Source organism: Pundamilia nyererei, unplaced genomic scaffold, assembly GCF_000239375.1.
Source record: "Pundamilia nyererei isolate P.nyererei 1_Seehausen unplaced genomic scaffold, PunNye1.0 scaffold00073, whole genome shotgun sequence".
Classification (NCBI taxonomy): domain Eukaryota; kingdom Metazoa; phylum Chordata; class Actinopteri; order Cichliformes; family Cichlidae; genus Pundamilia; species Pundamilia nyererei.
This window is the reverse complement of record NW_005187474.1, coordinates 2,972,842-2,985,983: the sequence shown is the minus strand read 5'-3', so window position 1 is coordinate 2,985,983 and position 13,142 is coordinate 2,972,842. Positions and strand designations below refer to the sequence as shown.

Genomic DNA, 13,142 nt, shown 5'->3' with positions numbered 1-13,142 from the left:
AACAGAGCACTGTTAAGATATACAGCTCAGCAATTAAACATACCTGTTTCTGTCAGATTGATTAGGCAATATTAAGTAAGCTGTTGGCAATAAAAAAAAAAAAGCAAAATGAAACAAATAATTATTTTATTTGAGGAATCCTTGACTAAAAAAGTAGGTGTCTTATCAGGAAAACTGTTCAAGGTTAAACCTTGTTAGAAGTCAGATATACATATTTTTGAACATTGTGCATCTGACCAAACAATTTAAGTGAGATTTGACAAAACATTAATGGGTTTCATAAAACTGTCCGTACAAAGCATGTGAGCAGGACTCCTAACACTCACAGAGAACATTTGAATATGATTTAAATATGAAAAACAAACCAGGAGAAACATGACATAAAGGCTCAGTGTGAGCGCTGCTGCTGCTGGACTGTAGAAAGGCAGCAGACAACCTCGAAAATAAAAATAAATAAATAAAGGTCACTCCAGACTTACACCTGCAACTACATCAAACAAAATCTAATTACACATCATATTTACAAACTACTGATCGCCAATTAGAGTGGAGTTCTACATATGGAGAGGTGTTCATTAATCAAATGAAGGTGCAGCGAGGAGCAAAGGCTGTCAGAGAATAGGACACAGCCTCCTCTTTCGTGTCAGCTGTTCATCCAGCTTGAGGAGGAGGGACAGGAAGTTCCGGTTGGGGTAAATGGCTCGTTTTTGGACAACATGCTTCAGAGCATCTCTCAGAGTAAGACGCTGCCACAGCATCAAGTACGCTATGACCAAAGTGGCCGATCTACTCACACCCATGATGCAGTGCACCAGAACTTTTCCTGTAGAAAAGGATGGAAAATATCATGAGGGCCAGCTCTTGAAAAGAAAAAAAAACAGTATAATATTCACATTCAGTTTACCATCTTTGCTCATCAGGGCTTTGTGTATGAAGTCAGTTGCAGGTTTAAAGTACTGACTGAGGTCAAAGTCCTCTGAATCCTCCGCTGGGATGCCAAAGTAAACGCAGGTGTTCCCATAAAAACTCTGGTCACCAATGCTGCCCTGCTTGGAGTGCGCTGCGTTCAGGACATGAGTGATGCTAAGCTTATGCAATGTCTTTTTATTCTGTGCTACAGCCCTGTAGACATGGAAAAAGATGGAAAAAAGAGTAAAACTAAAGAATAGAACAGCCATGTCTAGTGTCTATAAATGCTAAATAACTTAAATGTAAAAGGAATACAAATTCTCCTTTTCAGCAGGCATTTCTCTCCAGCAGAATTCAGAAAGATGTTGTACAAAAGCACACTCACACATTTCCTATGTACAGGTTGGGCCAGACTTCATCCACCGGTGTGAGCCCCACAGGGCAGGAATCCAAGATGACCTCCAGTTCTTTAATGAGTAGCAGGTCCTGTAGCTGTTTGCTCCTTGACATTCTCCCCGGACGCAGACTGCTCCTTCAGCACACCCCCGCACTGCTCTGACTGTCTGTGCCCACCGTCCCCCTTCCCACCGAAGTCTACAGCTCGGTGAGAGGCATGAGCAGGTGGTTGTTTGAACGCTGCTTGGCTCCAAAATTAGCTCTCTGTGTTCAGTGTGCTCTCGGACTGTCTGGATGTAGTTATTTAATGTTGTAACGCTGTAGCATTGATTGGTCTGTTCACTGATGCTAAAAAACCCCAGGGGGAGAATTCAGGAGCTCGCTCTGATACCACTGATGTCACATTAGAAGAGGACAGGGGAGGGGAGTGAATGAAGCTGAACACTTTGGTTTATACATGCAATAAATGGTGCAAATGGAGGAGGAAATAGAGGGTTGTTTCTGGCTTTCTTACTCATTTAAACCATCATCCTGCAGTTTTTGGTCCAGGTCTATGAGCTGTCGCAGGAAGCCTCTGTTGGGAAAAATCCAGCGCTTCTGCTGCACACAACGTATAGAGGACAACAGACTGAGGTGATGATGAATCATCAGGTAGGCTAGGACCAATGCAGCTGAACGACTCACACCCACAGCACAGTGTACAAACACTTTCCCTGAAAGTCAGAAAAGGCAGAAACAAATATAATGAAAACTCAGATCTGTATCATCCTCTCTGAAAATCTGCTTGCAGTACCTCCTGATGTCAAAGCCTGGTGAATGAACTCAGCTGCGGGGTAGAAATATGGCGAGAGGTCAAATGTGGGGAGGTCGTTGGCAGGGACTCCGTAATATTTCACTGTGGTTCCATAGAAATCATCACTACCTTTACAGCAGAGTTTACCATGTGAGGCATTCAGCACATGAGTGATCCCTAGCTGGTAGAGCCCAAACTTGTCATGAGACATAAACCTGACACAAACAGCAGATGTAACACATGAATACAATCCAGATGTGCATACGTTGAATTTAAATCCAGCTCACGATACTCACATGTCTCCCAGAAACAGATTCGGCCACACCTCGTCTCCATGTCGACAGGAGCGTGGAGCTGAGTGTAAAACCTCCTCCAGATCCTGGAGAGATGGGATCTCCCACTTTCTCTCTGATCCCCCTGCCACACACTTCTCCTGTTTTGGCTCCAAATCTTGTATATCACATATCATCCCTGTGGCAGCACCTGAGGAGGACTTTCTGTCTGTCATTGCAAAGTTTTTACAATGGCAGACGGTCTGCTTTGTTCTTTACCAAAATGAAACCAAGCTGCACTCTGCTGCCTTCGCCTTGACTCTCTTTCAGTAGCAGTTCCACCTCACTCAGCCTCTGACTGTCAAAAACAGGTGGCTCATTGGCACTGGCTCTCAGTCAGCCTCTCAAGCTTGCTTTCCAGTTATGACAGACTCAACGGTACAATCTGTAGGAAAGGTATGACATGAGATCTACTTAAACGTGATAGAAAAAACTATTTAAAAACATTTATGTTGAGAATATAATTATCTGTTGAGAGACCAAGGAGACCATTTGAGTACAATAAACTCATTGTTATGTTCAAGAAAGGTGTGTTATCGTGTGTTATCCATGCTCTTCTGCATATCTTGGTCATAATGAGAATTCCCAGCAGCATTTTCACTCTGAGATCTGCCATTCACTGAATAGTTTCTGTTTTTTGGGCCATTCTATGTAAACCTTAAAGACAGTTATGCAAGAAAATCCCAGTAAGTCAGCCATTTCTGAAATACTCAGACCAGACCAGCAACAATGCCACATTTAGAGACTTTTAAATCACCCTTATTCCCCATTCTGAAGCTTTAGTAGGTACCATGTCTGCATACGTAAATGCAGTTTTATTGTAATCTCTAATAAGCATTTGCTTAGTGAATGATGGCACATGTTTTTAACATTATAGGTTTAGTTTGTATTAACTTTTCTTCCTACTTTCCTCTACATAATGATGCTTTCACGGCTAAAAGAGTAACAACATTTACTGCTGCAGTCGGCTTGACACTAATATTCAATGCCCCAAAATGACAATGAAAACAGCTCATTTCATCAATGATTTGTTGCTAAAACGATAGCACACTCTTCACTTATACATAGCTTAAGTTCATGCATGAGATATTGATGTATAACATAACCTCATATAAAAAAGTTTGAATGTTATAAAGGGGGAAAAATGAATGCCAAGGCAAGAATGACAATACTGTTTTAAGAACGAAAACCACAATAAAACAGTCAAAGTTGACGGATTATAGAAATCCCAGGCTTTCCATGTGTAACCAGCAGATGTCAGTGTCCTTTGAGCTGAAGTCTCGCAGGAGGCATCCTGCTCCTCTTGGCTGCTTTTTGTTTGCTGTTGCCTCTTCCTGTTTGTTGTTGCTTAGTAGTCCGAAGCATGTTGGCTGTGAAATACTCCTATGAGCGGTGGAGTAAACAGACGGCTCATCCGCACCTTGTAGCAGCGCAGTGACAGTGGATGTTTGGTAAGTGAGACGATCATTGGATAATAAAGTGGACTTCCTGTGACGTGTTTGCTCTAAGTTGAACATTTTTGTTCATGTGAAGAAAGTTGCTGAGCTAGTAGTGAAATGTTGCAATCTGACGTTACATTGTAGCCTCTGCGGTGAAAAGACACTATGAGCTCTTTGTTGAGCTGCCTCTGTCTCTCTCACACACTGAAGGGCTTTCTCTCGCTCTCTCTTACACACACACACACACACACACACACACACACACACACACTGAGCTGTGTCCTACTGCCTGACTGTGACTCACTGTAAGCCAGCCAAACAAGCTGACATGGCACTTTTATATCCCAAGTAGCTGCGGGATGTTGCCAGTAAAATCTCGAGGCTAGTTAAAAATAACTTATTTCTGTTTGAGGGAGCAGATCTGCACACGCCTCGGTGAGTGAGCTGCTTGTAGGTTTCAGGGATTTTCATCAGCGGTGACTTTCAGTGCCAAACTGAACCAGTGTCAGAGGAGTGATGTCATACTAGGTGTGGCTGTCAGGCTGAAGGCAAAATTCAGAAACCACCAACAAAAGCTTTGAGGCTAGAATCTAGTATTTAGGCTGTTTTATTTTTAAATCAATTAATCTTGTCATAAATGTTTAGCTGTTAAAATGTCAGAATATATTACGAAAAAATGTACAGCACGTTCCAGAAACTACCAGATTTTCTGCTTCTTAGAGGGATTGTTTGATGAATTTTGTCAGTTAATTTTTTGCTGCTTGATCAGCTAATCATTCAATCAGTCATCTCCATAATGAGCCTGTTATGATAAAAAAGAATTATTCCTGGATTTTCTCGGTTTGGTTCAGTACAAAATAAAAATTTCAAGGCTGTATATAGTGTCGACTCAGCAGGCAGGCCATCGGTACAGTACTACAGCCGTGTTGGTTGAACTTGTAGACCTTTGGAGTACGAGTGGAGCTGTACAGTGGTGAGCTTGTCAGAAGTTCAAAGGGCAGAAATGAGCGAACTGCAAAGCAAAGATTGATTATAGTCTCCTGTGGTTTTTTTTAGTGACTCACTGTTTTGGGGTTTTGAATTCCTGCTTTAGGTGGGACACTCTGTCCTGGCTAAAGCAGGACAAAGTGCTAACGTACAGTCACTGACCTGAACACAGATGATGCAAAACCAGCTAAGCAGGCTGCAGCGTGCACTGCAGAGTTTCACTAAATAAGAGCACAAGCAGGCAGCCAACCCCTCGGCTAATTAACCCTGCACTTACTGATTAAAAATGATGACTTTTTAATTGTTAAAGTGACCAAAAATGTGAAAACTGTAAAATACGGCAATAACAATTTGCCTTGACCTTGAAAGGACTCATTTTGTCCATCTAACAATCTCTAAATTATCAAAGTGGCTTCAATTCTGGGACGGCTGGATTACAAATCCCAGTTTTTGAGAAGTCATGATGGATATGCTTATCTGTGACAAAAATAACAGACCTCTAACCCATATATTTACTAAAGAAACAATAAATTTGTTGAAATTTGCTCTCATTTAGTTTTACTTTGGTTACTATACTGTTTTGTTCCAAACAAGACATTTGAGATGCTGCTGTGCCTGATGCTGCTTTTTTTGGGGGGGGGTTTTTTAAATCAAATTTCATGCCAAAAAAGAAAAAAAAAACATGAATGGTTTGGAGAATAAAGAAGCTACTTTCAGCTGCTCTGTCATTCATAACGGGTCGCCACAGCGGGCTTTTCCGCATATTTAATTTGGCAGATCTACACCCCAGATGATCTTCTGGATGAACCAAAGAGATTCATGACTCTTCCCGGGGATCAAACCAGCGATCTCTCGCTTGTTATTCGAATGTGTAAACCGCTACACTGTGGAGAATAATCAGCAAACTTATGAATAATTTATATAACTGCAGCGCTGTATGATATGAACAGCGGGGAAAGTGCTCGTGTTAATTTTCATGCAAATTGAGTAGAAGTGTCAGTGGGTGAGCTTCAGGCAGTTTTGCATTAAAAGAATGGCACTGAACAGTTATGAAATCAAGTGATCAAAATGCAGAGGAGGAAGTGGCACTTAATTATCAAGCTTTAGAGAATTGTTAACAGCACCCTTTGATCAGTCAGAACATCAGTGTGTGTGCGTGTTCATACTTCTTTTCTCTGCCGCTGTAATTTCAGTTATTTTTTTATCTGTCTTACCCCACGTTACTTAACAGTGTTTGTTTCTGCAGCAGCATGGCACTGTCGGAAGATGATGTGAGTGCCTGGAGCTGTAAGCAGGTGGCCCAGTGGCTGAAGGAAGAAGGTTTTGGGCAGTATGTGGAGCTACTGTGCACACAGCACCGCCTGGACGGCCTCAGTCTGCTGGCTCTGACTGAGGCCGACCTGAGGGGTCCTCCTCTGGGCCTCACGGTGCTGGGAGACATCAAAAGGCTAACCATAGCCCTCCGCCAGCTCCAGAGAAAAAACCAGGCCCAGCTAGAGGAGCTGGGCCTCTCACCTTCGGACAGTCTTCCCGCCGGGCTCTCCACAGGCACTACTGGGGTCAAGTGGAGCTGCGATGGAGCTGACGGGTGTAATGGAGGTGATCGCTTGTGTAACGGGACTGAGCTGCGGTCAAGGAACAGCAATAGATCTGGATACAGCTCAGGAGCGGTGCTGTGTCACACACACTCCAACGGGAGGTGTAGGCAGCACTTAGCTGGTAGATTGGACCCAGAGGTTTGGAAAACAGTCATCAGTTCCATATATGTTTTTCTTGTTTTTGGATTCACATCTTTTGTCATGGTCATCGTACATGAGCGCGTCCCTGACATGAGGACATACCCACCGCTGCCTGATATATTCCTGGACAGGTACAAGCTTGCATATTTTATATGTTTTGCATATTTTGCACTGATAAGTATCTACAGTATATGGTGGTTCCAGGGATTGTTGAGCAACGTAAGCTCCATAGTTCACGTACACATTGAGCTGCACTCATATCTTATCTGCTTTCTGATATGCATGTTTTTGTACTCTTAACAGTGTACCCAGAATTCCTTGGGCTTTTGCCATGGCTGAAGCTTGTGGTCTCATCTTATGTTACATGTTTCTGTTGATCCTGCTCCTTCACAAACACAGGTAGCCCATAGGTCCCGTTTCTGCAGTTTGCACATTCCTAGCTGCTGCCATCACATTACACTGAGTTGGGCGTGCGTCTGTGTTTCAGGTCCATCCTCTTCAGGCGGCTGTGTTCTTTAATGGGAACGGTGTTTTTGCTTCGTTGCTGCACCATGTTTGCCACCTCGCTTTCTGTGCCAGGGCAGCACCTGAAGTGTGCCAGCAAGGTGGGAAGTGCAAATCATTTTTCCTCCTGGAGTTTTTTTTAATTTTTATTCTCATTGCTGTTGGCAGTGTTACAGTTCAGTTGATCACTCAGCTGTACTGCGGTGATAACTAATAAACAGCTGCCACTGTGATTCACAGCATGACTAATTACTGGAGGGGTTTTTTTTGTCCCTCAGACATATGGTGACACCTGGGGAAAGATACAGAGGGCTCTAACAATCTGGAGTGGATTTGGGATGACTCTGACAGGCGTGCAAACCTGTGGAGACTACATGTTCAGTGGGCACACTGTTGTCATCACGATGCTCAACTTCTTTGTGACTGAATGTGAGGATTCATTATTTTGTTCGGCTTTCAATGAGTTTAGTGAGAGTGTACTTTCTTGTTAGGTCTTGTATTTTTACTAGTAGGAAAGAAATGATGTGATTATAATTAAGGAAAGTACACCTTCTTTTAACTCTAAGGTTTTATGTATTGGGACTTAATTTTTTTATAAATCACCTGTTCCTCAGCAGGTCTTAAATTCCCTTAAATACACCTCATGTCATTATTTATTTAACAATAGATAAGCCAAAATGCAGAAGTAGTGCATAAAACAACTAAGCACAGGCTTACTGCTGTCATAGGAATCAAGACCACAAGTAGAAACAAGTGTAAGTAATATCTGATCATCAGCAAGTGTGAGCACCTCTATCACAGTAGAGGTTTGCAGCGGCTGTTTGTTGATTTGGAGCATTTAGACAAGTGTTAACACAATGCCAAACATGAAATGTATCAGAAACAGTTGTTTCTGCCCATCAGTCTGGGAGCAGTTAAAGTCCATTTCCAAACTATTTGAAGTCCATCAATCAGAAAAAGACTGAACAAGTATGGCTTGTTTGGAAGAGTTGCCAGGAGACTCTTCTCCCTAAAAAGAACATGGCATTAATGTTAAGCTTTGAAAACTTCCTTTCAACAAACCACAAAACCTCTGGAAAAATGTCTTTTGGATAGAGAAGACCAAAGTGGATATGTCTGGACAAAATGCACAGTGGCACATTTGGCAACAACAAAGTATATCAGCACAAATATCTCATACCAGCTGTCCAGCTCAAAATAAACTAGTACCAAGGATGTCTGCAAGCTTTGGATATACATAAAATACACTGAGCATGTCTTATAATTATGTTTCCTAATTGCAGATACTCCACGAACATGGAATCTGATTCACACCATATCTTGGGTGTTAAACCTGTTTGGGATTTTCTTCATCCTGGCTGCTCACGAGCACTACTCCATCGACGTGTTCATCGCCTTCTACATCACCACCCGCCTCTTCCTCTACTATCACACCTTAGCTAACACTCGTGCCTACCAGCATAGCCGAAGGGCACGCATTTGGTTCCCCATGTTCTCCTTTTTTGAGTGTAACGTGAATGGACCCGTCCCCAACCAGTATCACTGGCCCTTCAGTAAACCGGCCTTCATGAAAACTCTGATTGGATAAAGTTGAAGTTACAGTAGTGGAAACATGCATGGGACTCTAATGTGAATGCCTTAGTGAAAAAACTTGATAATTTATGATACAAAAAAACTTAAAAACATGTTCTCTTTGATTAATTTCTCTGATAAAAGTGACAGTTGTGGAACAATACTTTCTTACATGTTAGATTAGCTGTCAATATAGAAGTTAGCTAACTTCTATGTTGACATTTAGCTAAGCTTAGCACATGGACTGGAAACCGGGGTATAGTTGACCAGGGTCTGTTTAAGGGTACACTACCAGCACATTTGAAATGATAAACTATTTTTTATAAACATCAAGTTTTAGTAATACTGATGTTTTGATATTTGTTGTTTGGATTTTTATTTTTTTATTTTTTAACTTTGGATAAACGTCGTTGGTTGTTTCTGGTCTTTACGCTAAGCTAAGCTATGCTGTCTGGCTGCTAACTATAGAGGTTTCTCACAGGACAACAGATTTCTCACCATGTTGGACATGATACAACCACCAGTTGCTAAGAAAAATACATTCACCCTGTGATTGCCGTGGTTGCAAGAAGATCATTGTAAACGTCTGTAGTTAGCATGGAAGATACCAACTTAAGTGGAAATACTCTCTTACTAACCACTGAGTGGTAGTGAAACTTGGAAAAAGTGTAGCGCAAACCAGAAATGGAGATTGTCTCCAAAATAAAAGCTGTTTCTCACGGTTTACAATGTTATTTTTAAAACTCAACTTCTGCTTTCACTTTAAAGTCAAATAGTCTCTGTTTGTTGGACTTCTCACAGTTTCACTACTTTTTGGAGAGCAGTTGGTGAGTGATTGCAGACAAGTTGCTGTCTTTCATGCTAACTATGGGGAATCAAAATAATCTCAAAGAGGTTTTTGCCAACCAGTAGGGGATTACTCATTTTTCCCTAGTAACTGGTGGGGTTCGGGGTCACTGAATGTTCTCTACACCTGTGAGAGTGGGGCCTTATTTACTTGGCCTATATTGTCACATGTCCAAAATGGCAAAAGTTAACATCACGTGGTTAGCAGTCACATGACTCCAAAAAGTCAGTTTCATATGTACATTATATCAGACGCTGAATAAGTGTTTGTCTCAAAATGTTGAGCAGTACCTTTAAATGTAATTGCACACTGCCAAAGGAAAAGAATGAGATTTATTTGTTGGCTAAGCGATGCAGGTACATTTATTTTCTTTGAAGATTTGCCTTTAAATGATCACTTTTGTCATTCTTAGCTTCTGCTTTGGGTTTGTTTATTGTTCGGTGGTGGTTTGGGTTTTTGGTGGTACTTGATAATTACAGCAGAAATCTAATGAGATAGCTGTGGGTTGATACTGTAGTTGTGCCTCTTCGGGAGTTGAGGTGGTGATGCCTCAGAGCTCAGGCTTTGCTGCAAACATATCTGACACCTGTTGGATAGCTGCTACCAAAGGAGCACTCGTTTCTTTAGATGTGCAAAAAAAAAAAAAATCCTCTGCACTAACATAAAAAATGTCTTTTATTTCACTTGCACTAAGATGAATTCACCACTGACATAGAGCTCCCTATATTCAGAGTTAAACTCAATAAAGTATGTGAGTATTCATTGCAAAAAATGTATATTTTGCACATTAAACCTTATATGTGTAATTGTTTCTTTATCCCAGTTTGATACTCTGTCATGGTTTTCTACGATTTTTTTTTAATTTTATTTCTTTTTACTGATTGTTAAGTGGTGACTGTAGAAACATGGAGATATCATCTGTTGCCTATAAAGCTTTAAAAGCAGTTTGTTTTTTTTTAAGCAAAGGTTCAAAAGTGCAGTGTTTACTCTGGCAGGTCTGATCCAAACTTTATCTCTTTAACTGTTTACAAAGCGTATCGTTTATCGATGCAAGTAATCAATCTCTGCCTTTTGGCTCAGGAATAAAAGTTGCTAGACAAGGAAAATAACTTTTGTTTTTCTGACTAATTATTTCACGGCTGCTTTTTCACTGTGCTTGAGTTTGATTCGTGAGAAGAAACAAACCATTTCTATCGCTGGTGAAAATGTTGTTTTTGATATGCAGTTTCAACATAACCTGCTGGTCTTCTCCACCTTAAAACAAATATTTGATAAAAAACGTTCGTCACTGTTTAAATATTATCATAATGATATACATGGGAGTCACACCTTAATAAAATCCGTGACTACCGAATTTTCACACACAGTTTTTCTGTTGGCTGGGATACATCATAACTGAGGATGGTACGTATTTTACACTTTCTTTTATATATTCTCTAATCACAGCTATTTTTTAAAATAACTTTCAGTATAAATGTAAATATGAATAGTTATGAGATTTCAATCACGTAATTGTTGTCAGAGTGTATATATTTCACAAACTCAGTTCCAAAAATGTTATAAAATGTAAAAGAAAACAGATTTTTAAATCTCATAAACCCATGTTTTATTCACCATAGAATATGTAAATCATACCAGTGTTTAAAAAGAGAAAATTTAACATTTTTTTCAAATTAATTTAATGGTACCAAAGCTTCCCTGTTTATCTCTGTGTTGCATCCACTCTTTTTTTAACTATATAGTCCACAAAACTATTTCTTGATCGACCAAAAGTTTGGTTCACTTTGTCCTTTTTAAATAAGCTTTGGGTCAGAGAAGATGGTGGCTTTTCATCATCATGTTCATATATGGCTTCTTCTTTGTATGATAGAGCTTTAAGTGGCATTTGTGGATGACACAGTTAACTTTGTACAGTGATTTCTGGAAGTGGTTTTTTTTGAGCCCATGCAGGGATTTCCGTGACAGATTCATCCTTGTTCTTAATCTCGTCCTGCCTGATGGACCAAAGATGAAACGTCCAGAATTCGTTTTCAGCCGTATCTCCTGCGCACAGAGATTTCTGCAGATGCTCTGAATCTTTGGATGATGTTTTGTGCTGTAGATGATGAAATATTCAAAGTCTTTGCAGTTTATGTTGGGTCACATTATTCTGAAATTCTTCCACAATTTGTAGAGGCAGATTTTTGCAGATTGGTAAACCTCTGCTCAGTCCTGTTGCTAACCTGTTGCCAATGAACCTAATTACAAATCTTTGACTTTCTTTTTAGTAATTGTACCTACTTTTTTTTTAGATGTGGTACTGTCAATTCAGATTCAAAATAAGCTCATAATTTTCATGAATTAGTAAAATATTTTAGTTTAAACACTGAGTTTATGACACCTGCAAATCATTTTGCTTTTTCAGAATTGTATTTTATATTTACACACGCCTCGGGTTATGTAAGATATAAGGTACAACTGTGTATACACTGTGTCAACTGAACAGAATAGTTGTTAGTCGAAGCAGTAGTTGGCCATTTCCTGTCATGTTAAAGGTCTTAAAAGGATAGAAATTACTTTAGTATGAAATGTGTTTCTCTTTCAGTCCTCTCTACATGTGTTTGTCTGTCTGCTGGGGCTCGTTGTGCTCTGTCACTCTCAATGCTTCTTTGAGGAGTTAGAGGTCAAAGATCCAAATAACCCTCCAAAAGGTGAGTCACATGAGACCTTTCTTGTACAGATACAATACTGCAGCAGTGCAGCAGGACACTGGGTGTGGGGGAAAGGTTTCTCTGTCATGATTTACAGATATTAGACATTTATTCCACATCTAATCCCTTAACCACACCTATGCATACACTAATAGATGCTTAAACACAAGTAAGGAGTGCCTCTGAGTAAGTAAGTCAACAACTCCTTTGAGTTGAGCTGTGTTTTCATTTCTTTACATGTAGGGTGTGTGGATAAGGATGGAGAGCTGCATGATTTTGACTCTGCATGGGTGAGAGACTGCATGGACTGCTCTTGTACAAGCGAGGGTTTGAGCTGCTGTAGCAAGTAAGACTTCCACATTATTGTTTTTTTTGTTAATCATTAAGGCATTTTTTCTTTAAACAAATAAACCTCTTTTCTCTCAGCTTTCTTACTCGTAGGACGGTGATAAGTTCTCTTTTTAGGCTTTAACGGTGATAACTTCCAATTTAAGAGTTACTAAATGAACAAAACCCCTGAAATTGTTTTTGATTATTATTATTTCTTTTTTTCTTTTTGTATCATAGGATCCCCGATGCAAACACTGTAGATGTTCCTGAGGAGTGTGAGCTGGTTGTGAATGAGAAGGCCTGCTCTGTTAAGGTGGTGATGAAGTCTGACAATGAAAAAGAGTGCAGCCCTATCTGAATACACTCTAAAGGCGACTAAAATCCAGACTGGGTCTAGATTATGACATTAAATTACCAATGAACAAAGATGACCACTTTATCAAACTTGCTCTTCATCAATAAATTCGGTTCAACTCTGCTTCCTGAGTCTTCAGTGTCTTCTTGTCAGCACTTGCAGCTGGTTTCATTTTCAGGATGCAATTGAATAAATTCACCACTGTGTGACAGCAGAGCACGGTCCTCAGAGGGTCTTTGGCACCTGAAG

General features: G+C 40.3%; 4 protein-coding genes across 7 annotated transcripts; 2 read left to right on the top strand and 2 right to left on the bottom strand.

The window, feature by feature from the left end:
* Nucleotides 1-109: 109 nt before the first annotated feature.
* Nucleotides 110-1,815, bottom strand: LOC102215754 (dual specificity protein phosphatase 13 isoform A). The gene is made up of 3 exons (XM_005737174.1): nt 1,295-1,815; nt 905-1,122; nt 110-823 (listed from the first exon to the last, which is right to left on the bottom strand). The coding sequence occupies exons 1-3, from the start codon at nt 1,417-1,419 to the stop codon at nt 612-614; spliced, it is 555 nt and encodes a 184-aa protein (XP_005737231.1). The 5' UTR covers nt 1,420-1,815; the 3' UTR covers nt 110-611.
* LOC102216039 (dual specificity protein phosphatase 13 isoform A-like) lies at nt 1,633-2,717 on the bottom strand. Its single transcript, XM_005737175.2, has 4 exons — nt 2,395-2,717; nt 2,099-2,313; nt 1,820-2,018; nt 1,633-1,698 (listed from the first exon to the last, which is right to left on the bottom strand). The coding sequence occupies exons 1-4, from the start codon at nt 2,604-2,606 to the stop codon at nt 1,677-1,679; spliced, it is 648 nt and encodes a 215-aa protein (XP_005737232.1). The 5' UTR covers nt 2,607-2,717; the 3' UTR covers nt 1,633-1,676.
* A 994-nt stretch (nt 2,718-3,711) lies between these two features.
* On the top strand, nt 3,712-10,617 carry LOC102192035 (sphingomyelin synthase-related protein 1-like). 4 transcript variants are annotated; one of them, XM_005737177.2, is made up of 6 exons: nt 3,712-3,881; nt 6,106-6,726; nt 6,899-6,994; nt 7,083-7,200; nt 7,378-7,528; nt 8,383-10,617. In XM_005737177.2, the coding sequence occupies exons 2-6, from the start codon at nt 6,107-6,109 to the stop codon at nt 8,685-8,687; spliced, it is 1,290 nt and encodes a 429-aa protein (XP_005737234.1). In that variant the 5' UTR covers nt 3,712-3,881; nt 6,106; the 3' UTR covers nt 8,688-10,617. The 4 variants fall into 4 exon arrangements, with proteins under 4 accessions (XP_005737234.1, XP_005737233.1, XP_005737236.1 ...); XM_005737176.2 differs by having other exon boundaries at nt 3,713-3,881; nt 6,103-6,726; XM_005737179.1 differs by lacking the exon at nt 3,712-3,881 and adding an exon at nt 4,140-4,304.
* A 241-nt stretch (nt 10,618-10,858) lies between these two features.
* Nucleotides 10,859-13,016, top strand: LOC102215462 (beta-microseminoprotein). The gene is made up of 4 exons (XM_005737173.1): nt 10,859-10,922; nt 12,103-12,208; nt 12,452-12,554; nt 12,776-13,016. Exons 1-4 carry the CDS (start codon nt 10,920-10,922, stop codon nt 12,894-12,896), a joined length of 333 nt encoding a protein of 110 aa, XP_005737230.1. The 5' UTR covers nt 10,859-10,919; the 3' UTR covers nt 12,897-13,016.
* The last annotated feature ends 126 nt before the right edge of the window (nt 13,017-13,142 follow it).